The sequence below is a fragment of the Symsagittifera roscoffensis genome, chromosome 3, assembly GCF_963678635.1.
Source record: "Symsagittifera roscoffensis chromosome 3, txSymRosc1.1, whole genome shotgun sequence".
In the NCBI taxonomy this organism is placed as follows: domain Eukaryota; kingdom Metazoa; phylum Xenacoelomorpha; order Acoela; family Convolutidae; genus Symsagittifera; species Symsagittifera roscoffensis.
The window spans coordinates 70,959,519-70,973,892 of NC_087064.1; the positions used below are offsets into that span (position 1 = coordinate 70,959,519).

The 14,374-nt window shown below is 35.0% G+C and overlaps 1 protein-coding gene across 1 annotated transcript in view; it reads right to left on the reverse strand.

Moving 5' to 3' along the window:
* Positions 1-6,059: 6,059 nt before the first annotated feature.
* The window catches only part of LOC134842628 (uncharacterized), a 30,013-nt gene continuing 21,698 nt past the window's right edge, over positions 6,060-14,374 (reverse strand). Inside the window, exons 9-15 of the mRNA XM_063859055.1 lie at positions 11,707-11,799; positions 11,296-11,436; positions 8,188-8,362; positions 7,047-7,417; positions 6,600-6,653; positions 6,508-6,532; positions 6,060-6,286 (exon numbers count right to left, since the gene is read on the reverse strand). Of these exons, the coding sequence (XP_063715125.1) occupies positions 7,073-7,417; positions 8,188-8,362; positions 11,296-11,436; positions 11,707-11,799 (754 nt within the window). The 3' untranslated portion in view covers positions 6,060-6,286; positions 6,508-6,532; positions 6,600-6,653; positions 7,047-7,072. The remainder of the gene's footprint in view (positions 6,287-6,507; positions 6,533-6,599; positions 6,654-7,046; positions 7,418-8,187; positions 8,363-11,295; positions 11,437-11,706; positions 11,800-14,374) is intronic.

Genomic DNA, 14,374 nt, shown 5'->3' on the forward strand with positions numbered 1-14,374 from the left:
TAACACAAAACATAGGAACAAAAAGAAAACTTGTAAGTTTTCTAATTTTCCCAGAATTAGCACATCAAGCAGAAATTGAAAAACACCAAGGTCACATGAGACTAGACAAAAAGTTCCCCTTTCATGAAACACATGGAGAATTAACATACGATTTACATGATAAACACTGGTTACCACATATCGGTATAAACAATCCCTCAAATTGCAAACAGACACAAAAAATACAGGATATCAAGAAATAATGTTTTTTGACTGGAAAATACAACTTGAAAAAAAACAACTTACACGAGATTTAAAAGACGACACAATTCTTTACCAAGGCATTCGACTCCCTTGAAAAAGTGACCAAGGATATTGCGATCCTACAACACGGACCCAAGCAACCATTGTATGGTTTCCTGAAGAAACCTGCACAGTTTTTAAAGTAGCAAGGATACACGCTAGAATGATTAAATTTTATTGAATACACAAATCTTTTATTGAATCAATCCCATTTGAAGAAGTCAATCCCGATCAAATTAGAAATAGAAACAACAAATTTAGGAACCTCAACAATATAGAAAATAAAGTAACACGATTTCAAATATACCCAAAAACAGAACTAGCATGTAAATATAAAAAACCAATTTATAAAACACAATATTCAGAAATTCTTGTCGAATACGAACACGGTTTCGACATGAATACAGGACATCTAATTGTAGACCCTATGGCCACATCTCATTCACTTACCGACGGAAAACCCTTATGTTTCAGTAAAATTTCAGAAAAACATAGGACGAATACGTGGAAAACAAAAACGACAAGACGCAGAAAGTACACAGTTACAAGAACTATCACTTATGAATCGTACATATTTTGGCGCAATTCATTATGATATACCTTTAGATATGAAACTAGATTACACAATAAGCAGAATTTTTCAAGAAATGTCACTCTCAGAATTAGAAAAACTACATCAACTATGTGAACTAGAAAGAACCCAGATTTTACAGTCACTAGCACTAGCAGTTCTCAAAATACCATATGCAGGATATTTGTTATCCGGAAACAGATCAAATTTTATTGATTATGAAGGAAACATTTGATGGTATTACACTTGTACCAAAAAAGTATCACCTTTATACGTTTTTGAAGATAAAAGATGTTAAAAAAGAATCCCTATATTCTACAAAAATAAAGTATATTTTGTTGATACACTCTCAAGACGAACATATTTTTGGGACACAGCAGTACCATGTGGATCAGAAAAAAGCCACAACGTTTTACAATTAAATCCCGACGAAGATAAATATTATCTATTAACACCATACCCAACAATAATGCCACCATTAAAAAAGTTCTCACCTGAAAGCATTCGAGCTATAGCCCGCAATCCAAATATCGAGTTACAATTGATAGGTATAAATTCAAAATCAGACATACAGCATCACAAACGTACACAACAATTTCAAGAACTAATTACGAAAATGGACACAATACAACGACAATCAATAGATCAAAACTTACGAAAACTTTCAGAAACATCAGGGTTTTCACATATTTACGGACAAGATTACAGCGGATATTTTAAAGACATAAAATATCAACCACAAGATATATCACCGATCAATATTTTTAGTTTTGTAAATCTCAAAAATGAAGTTTTAGCCTTTCTAGGATGGCCACACTACAACTTAGAAAGATTGACTACCTTATACGCTATGTTTAACTTTATTGGATTTCTTCTCTCATTACTAAAAGGAATGTATAACAAATGCGCAATACATACACAAGTAAACCGACAAGCAAGCGTAGCACGCATATTATTTGCAGGATTTTTTGGAATATTTTCATCAACAATAAACAAAATCCTCTTAGATGCACAAATAAAGGAATATGATACAAAACTATCAACAAATCTCAACACATACGACGAATCAAAAAACAATAATAATACAAACGCATTACCCACAGCACCACATTTACCAAACCTCCAATTTAACCATCCATTATCATTAGTCTCACGAAATTTTAGGAACTTAGCAATCGCAAACCCCCCAAACTTAAGACCCAGTCATATAAAAAGCCCCATCCAACATATTGTGACACAAAACCCCACAATTGACGATACATACGAACAAATCATTGAACAGCCCCATACCACTACTTTTCAGTCTCAAAATAATCATATTTTTTTAGCCCACGATGAGCAGACAAGTTGGATCACTCCATCGATCAAACTCCCACCCTGCCAACCTCCAAAATCCAATCCCTATTATCCCACTTTTTGCTTTTTCGCCACCTGATTCACCACAATTTAACAGATCATCAGGCATGAATTCTGACACTAACTCAGATATCACAATTTATACAACAATTTCACAATTCAATAATTCTGATATAGAAACTCCCGATGAGTTCGCAGATTCTGAACCATCCCCTTCTACTCATACCCAGACCAGCTCAACAACCTTCTCAAAACCTCCCTTCCGATCTATCCAACCCCAAAGCCAACATACATCTCCCTACACTCCTTCTCAAGTAACCCCAACCTACTCCCCATTCAATAATGAACGCTCCACCAACAACTCCCCAGATAATATTCAAATTTCCGAAGAACTAGATAATTTTATAACACTTCAACAACAATTGCTATCTCCCCGCACTCTAACCAATCACCAACTATCATCAACAATCACATCATCAAATCCACCAACACCTACACCAATTTCAGATTATACTCCTTCATTAGCTCATTCACCCACATCAACAGAAACATCCACCAGTACTAATCGTGCTTATCGAACCTTTAAACGTAAATTCCCAAATCACCCATTCCCATCCAAACCCGCAACCGCCCGAGAATATATCAACCATCCAGACCACACCAATACTACGAATTTTCTTCAAATAACCGTACCTTCATTTCCCCAATATACACTAAATCAATCCGACCCTAACCCTGAACCACGTCACTTTGTAGATGAACATGTATTAATACCCACACTTCATTGGACAGCTTATTATAATTTCACTAACCCCTTTACGCTACCACTCTATAACACCACTACAGATATTGAAAGAAATAAGGACGAATTATTCACATTAACCACAGCACTCACCCAACGACAATTTACATATGTAGGATATAAAAAATTACTAAAAACATTCACTGCACCCCGAGCTAACGACTTTTCAATTGAATATTATGTTCATAACATCATTGGATCTAATCAAGACCAGTTTTTGACGACGATCCACAACTCACAGAGAAATTCTTTATAAGAACACCTTACTTATTCACACTTGACATCTTAGATAAAAAGCATGATCACATTGTTTCAGAAGCACTCTCAGATATTCAGGCATACGAATCATTTCACGAAAAGTTTCAAACATTTTCACTAACCTTTCATTTTCTCACACCAAACGAACGTGATCTGCACTGTTCACACGACATCATGTTACGAACTAAACAAACGCACACCTACACTTATTATCGATTTATTCAAAATCATTTTCATTTACACACACCATCGCGACAACCCCACCACAGATTTCAGTTCATCAATTCCAAATATACATCACCATTTTTTCTAAACTTTACGTATTGTATTAAAAATACTAACCTTCAAGGCATCCTCCGCAATTACGACCCGATCACCCAGATGTTTATATTTTGTCCCCTCGCCAAGACTTTCAGCGACGAAGAAGCCCGTTCCTTAATAGTCCCGCATGAATATATACAACCTATAGAAGTACCCATTTTAGAATTCATCTATAACACTAAATACAATCATAAAATTTACAATCTAATCCAAAAAACACCTCATGAATTTGCAGTAGGCACCGAAGAACTAAAAACCATCAAAGCACTTCAATTGCTTTGGCCACTGATGCCAACTAAAATTATCATACGCATACTAGCAAAATTACTAACTACATAAGACGCTATTCACGATGTTTTCCCTCACGGCTTTTTCCCGACAACTAAAGGTAAGTTTGAATATAAAATTTTAATAACTAACTAATTTAAAATCAATACTAACCATTCTTTATAATTAAATTACATTTTCTTTAGTCTTCACCCATGATCACCTACAACAAGAAGAAAAAAACAAATAAAAATACAGTCTCTTTTTTCAGCAAAAACTCTACTAAATCTATAGCACTGAATGATAGAGTAAAATTCAATTCGAACGCAATAAATTAATAATTTCCCTAAATGTAGTAAGATCCAATACGATGAAAATCAATTTATAATTTTCAAATCCCCACAAAGCAGTAAAATTTAATATTAAAGTAGTAAATTATACAAAGAAACGCAGTACGATTCTTTTATTCTCTTCTGTTTACTCGCACAAGAATTCTATCCACAATCGCACAACTTGCCCACGAAGTATTGTTTAAAATAATGAATTTTGAGTTTTAAGTTTGCACTAACAACAACTCAAACAAGCAATAACAAGTTTCCAACTTTCCTTTAACCCGGTTGGAATGGAATTATATAATAACCAAACTAACCAATGCAGCAAACTAAACACCATAAACCACAAACTAACAGCATGACTAAGAAAAGCATTCCTACGGTACCCAAGTCGGATTAAACCAACTTAAAACTGGATAGTTTATTCTTTTGAGGACTATTATCAAGTCTAAAAAAGAAATAATAAAACACCAAAAAGTCGCAAAACAAACCCCAACAAAAAACAATTTGATTTTTGAGAAAAGGACACAACCAAAGTAACAAAAGGAAAACTAGAAATATTATAACAAAAATGTTAGCACAAAATGATCTTCACGCCATTCCCAGATAAGAATGATACTCGATCAGTTCTCCACCCAAGCAGAACAAACAATCATAGCAAACCATTTTGAAATCGCAGTCATCGTCGAACAAACAACTAACAAGTTCATGTCAACCATTCTAGCTTCCTGGAGTTTTTTTCTCCACGAACAAAACAAGAAATGATGCTCGCCAAATAACAACGACCATCATCCATCCTTCATTACAGATAGAAGATCTAAGATTCAAAACTCTGTAAACGCCAGATGGGTGGAACCAGATCTAAACTATATTTTTATTATTGGTTATAAATTGGATATGTTATCACTATTAAATATTTAATATTAACCAATCATGATCCATCTAACTAACAACTCACTTATTTATAAGTGCTGAAATTTCATCACCAGAGAGATTTGAATTTAACTTAGAAATTAGTTACCTCTTCAAGAGACCTTCCAGCAATCGCAACAAGCCAGTATACTCTTAAACACCCTGAGACTAGTAGATATAAGAGTAAGATTAGGATCGGTATAAGACTAAGAAGTTGCACGAATCTATCCGGCCGAAAATAAGATAGCGTGACGAGCAGACCGTGTACCCTATCCGAAGTTACTCTATGAGTTACACTTCGGTCTTAACTCAAGTAGCATACATAGCTACAACGTTGATGGTTGCCAGACTGAACCCCGGTAGTTCATTATTTTTGCTCATTTTGATAAGTTTTTTTATTGCTATTTCATAAAAATAAACTCTATCACTATTCATACTAATTTCATGAAAATCAGCCAAGTTAGCAATAACCTATCGATAAAATTTGCTTTTGTGTCAATAATTCATCAATGGGGCTAATTGCTAATTTTCAACATGAATTCATTCCAGGCTTTCTTTCACAAAATGATTTCATAATAATGAAGAGAAGTTTCCAAAAGTCTATAAATTTTCAGAAAGTTTTACAATTAATGAAAGCAAAAACATATGTAATCGTGATCGAACAGTTACTGAAGTGTCAAAAAATGCTAAGTCAATGCTAAATGAAACAAAATTAGTATTTATATTAACATTCAATTCAAACATAAAATATTGGTAAAATTAATAAATAAATTTGTAATTTCTTTGAGATTAAAATAGATTTGCCAAACAAAGTTGTGTGAAGACGAACTGAACGTTATTATCTTTTTAGAAATCGTTACCCTTTCTTTTCAAAATCTTTTAATATGTAAAGCAGCAATCCGCATTTTTTCTCAATAAGCATTTTTTTCTCCATTTGAATTGAAAAATGTAGGCTCAAGTAAAAAAAAGTGATTCTGAAAATAATGTTTATTAGGGTAGCAACATTTTAAAAAGCAATGTTTTTGTTAAATTTTTTGATTGTTTTTGTTGTTGTTGCTTTTGCGAGGTGAAATGTGTTTGGCGATTGCGGATGAGAAGCTGCGCTGTTGTTGCGACTGATGTCTAGTCTGGTCTTGATTGTACGTGTGCGATTTTTTCTTTGATGTGTTGCGTAAACTGCGTGTTCTGAAATGAAAGTTAGTTTTTTATTCAGAAATCAAAAAAATTTAAAATAAAATTTTTGAATGAGTTATTTTGTGATCACTTTTTAATTGGATTAACTTTGACTATCAATAGTATCTTTGGACTGTTGCGTCCTAGAACTTGAGTTTTGTTGAGAACTTGAATTTTTAGGAAGCGAACTGGAAAAACGGGCGGAATATTCTAGAAAATAGTGAATCACTTACAATTGCACGATGCAGCAACAAATTGCTGAAACAAAAAGAAATAAGTTTTTGTGTTTGAAATTGATTTACAGTTTGGTTTTCAAAATTCTCACCAGAAATGCTCCTAGTTTCTTCGTCCAAGTTCTCGTCGACTTCATAGGACGAAACTAAAAGCAAACATTTTCTGTAAACTCAAACTCCCATAAGAATTCAGCGTTTTGCATTTTGATTTACTTCTTAAGTTTGCCGCTTACTTTGGGGGGGATGAGGATATCGTTCAATTGGTTAGTTTGGGGGGGATGTTAATTGTTCAACTTGAAAATGGAACGCCGTGAAAAATTACCGAAGGGGAAAGTTTCAGCGATCTGAGGGGTCAAATCCCTGCGAGGGGAGCATCTTATCCTCCCCCAAACCGGCTACTCTGCTGTTCGGGGTTTGGGGAAAACTCTTAAATTACTAAAAGTAAAAGGATTTAGGGGAGGGTTTCCCCCATTGTCCATCATTAACCTATTATGATTAGTATAAAAAAAACCAAGCGTATGTTTATATTTTATTTCTACCTTTCTTTTGTGTCTCGTAGTCAGAATTATTCAGTTCTTCTTCCATGTATAAATACACAGTGGAACCCTTTGCAGTTCCTCGCTGATTCAGTTTCTTCGTCCAGCCGAGTCAAATTGCGACACGACACGTCCATACTCTCCTCGGATATCGTGTCCCACTTCAAAGTCGACTCGGGTGAACTTAACAAAACTCCCGAGTTGTCGTGACCCGAGTCGATTCGTATTAAGTCGTGTAGTTTAGAGGCTCGATTGGACTCGTCGTGATCGAACTGCCGAGATTTGAACTGCTCCTCGAGACATGTTCGCTCGTAGATTAAGTTTTTGGTCTGTTTTTCAAGTTTGTTGATTGTGAGCGTGTGATGTTTACTTTCCTAAAAAATTTTATCGATACTTGTTCGGTTATTTTTGAAATTACGCTGGTTTTGTTAAAGATAAACTTTCAATTCTGTTGTATGTAAGTAACACGGGGTTTCGGGCTCAAAAAAATTTAAGTTGATCTTTAGGAGGCCGACGAAGTTATTTGTAAGAGCTCTCTTAAAGCACCATTAGGACAAAAATTATCTGCGCCGCGTGAGAATTGTTTAAAAAGCAGGCAATATGTTTTTTTTGGAAAGTTTTGATTGAAAAGTTTTGAAGAGGGGTGAACTTTGATTCTCCGACAAAACTTTTTGAAGATCGTATTGCATACAAACACGAAAGAAATGGTAAAACTTTCGTGATCAATGAACGGCTATAACTCTGTTTTTCCATAGAGAAGCTCTTTGAATCGAAAACTTTGCTTTCTATAGGGTAGCTGATCTTTGAGAAAAACTGGAATTTTGTTTTACTTGAGCCATTTCAGCCACTCATTGATGACCAAAAGTGCAAAACGATCTTTTACAAAGCGATAGACAGACTCTCTCAAAAAGCTCTATACACCATATTTTGCCTAAATATGCTGCGACGCAGGGGTTCGTTTTTGAAAAAGCTAACCAAAAAAAATAGTACCTTTGAGTGGCCGGGGTTTGTGTTTTTTGGTTGTGAATGATGAGATTTTGCGATTCAATTTGCATAAAAAAACCAATAGACTTATTCACATAACTAAAAAACCTAATTCAGTTGTTAAAAAGAAAAATTAGGAGTAGATATATGAGCTGATAACCTTTTGATAGTCGGCCAATTTGTCCTTGAGTGAGGTGTTCTTGGCGTCCAGTCTCTCCAGCTGAATTCTGAGTTTAATCAACTCGTGTTTGTGCTCACCTGCCATCTGCAGCTTCTCCCTCTCACTCTGTTCACGCGTCTGATCCAACAGCTTCTCATGGCCAAGTCTCATGCTCCTAAACGCACGAATCAAATTAGTGTACACTGGCAACCAAGGCGCCCTTTGAACAGTTTCAAGGTCACTCTACCGGAAACAGATGTCATAAAATAATACCAAAAATGTAAAGATACAAAACGTTTAGTTCTGTTAGCGACATTTCGTAAAAAATTTGGCTAACAGTGTGTAGCCTAGTTTCATGTCTAAATGAAAATTGTATATTGTATACTTCCAAAGTAAAGTATAAGATCTTTGCCAAGATCTTTGCTAATTCTGTTATACAAATATGTTTTTTGTTCCGACTTTCGAGGAACGTGACGGAATCATTGTGCTCGGGGTCAGAGCCGCATTTAGGGGGTACGCCCTCCTTCCCCCAGGGAATCGACCACCTGCCAACCCATAGTGTCCCCCCTTTGTAATACTCATCCATTGTTGGCTGAGAGACCCTAAACTTTTCTAAAGGCGCCTTCGGCGCCAATATATACTAATTTTGACGGGGGCCGCACCAATAAGGACATTTTTTGGTCAACAATTTCAAAAGAGCGCCTAAGAACGTTTTTCTTGCCTGTTTTTTAAAATTTTGCCTGCGTCGCAGAAAATTTTGCTAAAACAGGGTCTTTTTAGTGCTTTGGGAGAACTCGGAAAACAAATTTGATTGACCTAAAAAAAAGATCGACATTTTTTTTCGAATTTTAAAAAAGATCGATTTCAAATCTAAAAAAAGGAATTTTCACCTGTGATTATTTTTTGTAAAGTTAAAAAATATTTCACTTGATATTTCACTTTGTCAGTTTTGCCTTCGATTGTCAGTTTTGCCAAACAGGTGATAATAAATACACGGTATATTCCGAGCTATAAACGCCTCAGCTTTTTCTTACAAATAGTTCCATATAGAATTAAGGTGTTTTTATTTGCATTATATATCGCCCTCTTAGGACTTTTTTTATATGCAAAATATTTCACTTGTATTTTATATAACGCGTAGAGGAAAGTTTTGCAAAAAAAAACAAATCTCAAAAATCAAATTTAGGTTTTTGCGTTTTTTGAGAGTATTTAAGTAAATTCCTTTTAATGTTTCGTTTCCAGTGTTGCTAGAAGTTTGCAGGTCCTTTTTTAGTAGTGATATGTTTCTCTCAAATTTTCCTATGTTTTGTTGTTTTGCGTCATCCAATTCATCCTCTTTCAAAATTTCCGTAAGCTCTGTTTTGTTCGGACTTTCGAAGAAAATGACAGAATATTTGTGATCGCTGTAGTTTAGCCGTTTTTAACAAAAACAATTTATTTCTTCCGAAAAATATTGTTATTCTAAGCTCAAATCTAAGAAAAGACATTTCACTTGTAAAGTTATAAGGTTTTACAAATTGTCGATTTCGCCAAATTTAGACTATAAACGTACGGTATATTTTGTGCTATAAACACCTCTTTCTTAGAAACAGGTCCAAATAAATTCAAATGTTTATATATGCCTTATATATGGCCCACTTGGGACTTTTGTATAAGCAAAATAATTCACTTTGTATTGCGCATAGGGTGTGGAACAAAATGTTGCAAAAAATCAAATATAGTTTTTTCAATTTTTTGGGTGAACTCCCTTTATTGTTTCGTTTCCAGTGTTGCTAGAAGTTTGTAAGTCGTTTTTTTTAGTAGGGGTGTTTCTCTTGGTATATCTCATGTTTTGTTGTTTTCCATCATCCAATTTATCATAATTCAAGATTTCCGCAAACTCTTTTTGTTCCGACTTTCGAAAAAAAAATGACGAAATGTTTGTGATCAGAATGGATTTTTTTCTTCAGACAAATTTTGACTTTTAAACTAGAAATTTTTGATGGATTTAAAAAAAAGTCTTCCAAAAATCATTTTTGTCTTCAGCACAATGTTAAAAAGATAATTGACCTATGATCATTTTTCGTGAAGTTATAGGAGGGGGGGGGGGGGGGGTAAAACAGTGCCAATGTGGCCAATTTCGGACAGTTAACGCACGATTTATTTCGTGCTTGTAACGCGTACGCCGATATTTAATATGTATTATAAACTGCTTCCAAATTGAATTGAGGCATGCTCTTTGGTCTATTCAATACTTTGCTATATACCAAATATAACACTTTCCACTTTACATAGATAGCGTGACACATCTTTCAAATGCATCAAACTTTGAAAGTTTATTTTATTTTAATTTTCTCCATTCAAATTAAAACGTAGTCGGAACATTCAGAGCTGATACGAGCAGTTTCGTTCCTAACAAAACTTCTTCATTTCGGAATTTAAAAAACTTGGTTGAATATTTACGTACACTTTAAAATTTCAAAGCGTGCGAGTTTTCGTTCTATTGATTCCGTCTTTCTAAATAGGTTCCTATGTGGTCTCCGTTTTTCTAAAGCTATCTGATCAAATGAAAAATTTTGATCATTCTGGCAAAGATTTTTTCTACATGACAACCTGGGGTCTTTTAGTGAAGCTTTACAATTTGATGAGAGCTTCTCACACGCAGGGAGTTTGTTCCTTTTCCGGCTTCTTAATCCTTATCCTAAGTATCGCTTGTCAATCTTCAGTGGGCTCCGGCGGATACATTTTGTATGTTTGTGCTTTTTGGCGCAAACTTAATGACTTCATGGCAAATTAACCGGAAATGTTTTTGGGAATTTTATTTTCATCAAATTTCGGCGGGCGATTTTTTCTGGCGGGCGATTCAAAATCGAATAATGTAAAATAATGACAAAGAGGCAACTGTAGGGACGGCAAATGAAAAGATCGCTCTGAAAGCGCCCCTGATTGAACTTATTGTAAGATAAATGTAGATGTATGTCTATTTAAAAAAAACTGTGTAAGCCAGTGCATCCAATTCAATACCTTGTTCCTATCTCAATCATAGGTTAGTTTGAAAAATAAAAAAATCTGTCTGGCCCATACGTGCTCCTCTGGCCCATATGTGAACAATTGAAAAAATGAGCTCACTGCAGTTGTTGTTCGTGGTGCAGATGCAGTCGCTCCAGCTGAAGATCAAAATCCAGCTGGTTGTGTTCCTGCTGTTCCGCATAATCTCTCATCGCTTGCTGATGGGTGGACAACGCGCACTCCATGTCGCTCAGCTCGTCCCTAATTATTTCACAACAACTAAGGAAAATCCGTATTTTTTGCACGAGAGAAAAAATGCGTAGATTGTAAACGATCGAATCTGATTGGTTGAAGTTGAACATGTCGCTGCAGCATAGTTTAAAAAAACGCGTTCGAACTAGCTACAAGCAGCTTTTGGGCAACTTCGGGCAGAAAAAAACTTCGGGCGGAAGAAAAGACTCCATACTCATATATAATATTTTTTGTAGGTTAAGACATTAAAAACAAAACTCTACTCTAGTAAAAACTAACTTGGAGAAGTCCAGACTGATCTGGAACAGGTAGAGTGCTACAGCCGCTGAGGGGTGAACTTCAATGCCCTCGTCCGACATTCTCTGCAGACACCTGAAAAATGAGTCATTCAATAACTTGTCATACATTGATACCGTTTTTAATTAAGTTCATACTGAGTTGTCGGAACACTGACAATTTTTCTTTATCCAACTAAGACATTTATGCCTAATTTAAGCCATTTAAAATAGTTTATTTGTGTCTAATTTTAGTATCTCTCGAGTAAAATTAGTTGCTGGAGTTTTTTTATTGCCAGTTGGGAAAATTTTTGATTTTTTTTAATTTTTCAATTATTTTTTTCTTTTTCTTGTAATTCAACAAAAACTATTTTCCATTTCGCCTATTTTATAAGGAATATCATATATGCCTAAATTCTACTTTTTTGTTCAGATCCTCTTATCACGCCACACAGAAAAAAGGAGACTACTTTTCTCTTTTTTAAAGACTATCTATGGTCGGAACATTCTCTGCTACTTGCACAATAATTAGCTATCCTTGTTTCTAGTTTGTGAACACATCTGAAATTGTTCAAAAAAAGTGTCTATAAGAATCAAGGAAAATTTGTTCTTGTATCGTGGACTGCAGAGAAACTATGACTTAGGGAATTTTTCACCTGATTTTGACACCTTTAACTGCAGCTAAATGTGTCATCACGATGAAGCGCATTCATTCTTGGCTTGAATCCCCCATCAAAAACTTAGAAAAAAATTATCTCATTGGTGACACTAGCAGATCCAAACTTCAGATTAAACTATACAAAATTTGATGAAAAACTGAGCACCCAATTTATTGCATGTGCAATTTTTACACTAAACTTGCTACTATTATTTCCAATTAGTGCTGTTTTTACTATGTAACTCAATCAACCTCCTACTACAATAAAAATGCAGAAACTTGAAGTAAAAGTTTTGAAGAAAACTGTTGCTTGAAGTAAGAAGAAACTCTTGTTAAAACCTTTTAGAAAACCTGCTTTGAACTATTCGTTCAAAGGGAGAAATTATCGGAAATCTGCAATACTGATTGGAATTTAAATTAGAACATACCGTTTTTTAGTTTTTTTTTCTAGCGCAGCTGTAATCTCTCGATATCTAACAACATAGAGGTCAGCTTTCTTACCCTCCTCATAATCCTGAGCTCGACGGGGATGAAATGGAAATTAGTAACTGGAAGCGATTTGATTTCATTTCATGAAACATCCCTCACAGAGCGCCCATGGATTCTAATCGATTATAATGGATTTCCGAGACAAAACTAATCCATTATTATTCATTAAAGATCTAAAATTCAGACCACGAAATTGATAATACATCAAAATCTACGATTTTTTTTGGAAAGCAATCAATTATTTTTTCCAGAATAATCCATTATAATTGATTGTTTTTGAATTAAAAACTCATTATAACCCATTATAATCGATCATAATCCATTTTAGTTTGAAAATTAAATTTGATTATTTCTGCAGAAATTTTGCAAGAAATTAGGAAAATGTGTGCCATGTGTTTTACTAAATGCTATGTCTCAACGTCACCCCTCAAGTTTTTTTGTACCTCATCCCCAACTAAAGGAAGAAGGTAAACTGGTGGGGGTAAAATGTTGGGGGGAAGTGTCAATCATTAACCCCCTCCCCTAAAGTCTACCAATAATTAATCCCCCCATGTTCAACCACAAGGGGGGGGGGGGCGAATGGAGCTTGTGGTTAACTGGCAGGGGGGGGGGGGGTTTAGGCGGGAGAGCTAATCTGGGATGAATTTCAAAAGAGAGAAAAAAAAATTTTAATGTGAAAAGTAACATTTTATGAAAGGCAATACGTAGTGCACTAAACAGGAAATGAGGTAACTTTGAAAAAAGTTAAAAGTTGTAAGTTTCCAGATAAACCTCTCGAGAAATCCATTATAATCAATAATAATTGATTATAATGGACCATATTGGCTTAAAATATCAGGGACGGGTTTGGAGGGGGGGGGGGGGACGCACCTTCTCTTCTTCTCTCCTCATGGATTGTACCCCCTGCCGACCCAAAGGGTCCCCCTTTGTACTATTTTGAAATATTCATTTTTGTTTGCGGACCCTAAAAAAATCTAAAGGCGCCTTCGATGCCAATATATACTAATTTTGAGGGAATTCCCTGAATACGCCTTTTTTGGCCTGTTTTTCAACATTTTGCCTGCAGCGCAGAAAAATTGAACAAAACAGGGTCTTTTTAATGATTTGGGAGAGCTCGGAAAATCAATTTGGTTGACCTAAAAAAAAGGTCGACAAAATTTTTGACTTTTTTTTGAAAATCTGCAGCCCTCGAGAAAATCCTAGATTGGCCCCTGATTTTAAACCATTTTTAATAGATTGAATTCGATTTTAGTGTATAATAATCACATTAAAAAAATTTAGGATTATAACCAATTTTAATGGATTATAATCGATTATTTTGTAATTTTATAAATACTGACATATATGACAATGTAATCGATTATGCTCCATGGGCGCTCGGTGTGGGATGGGACAAATGCAAAGGCAGAAGGTCTTAAGAAACGAATTTTCCATAAACCATAACTACAACGTGGTTGGGCGACAATTTGTAACAGGCGACAATTCGTAACAAGCGACAAGTCGTAACAAGGACAGCTCGTAACAA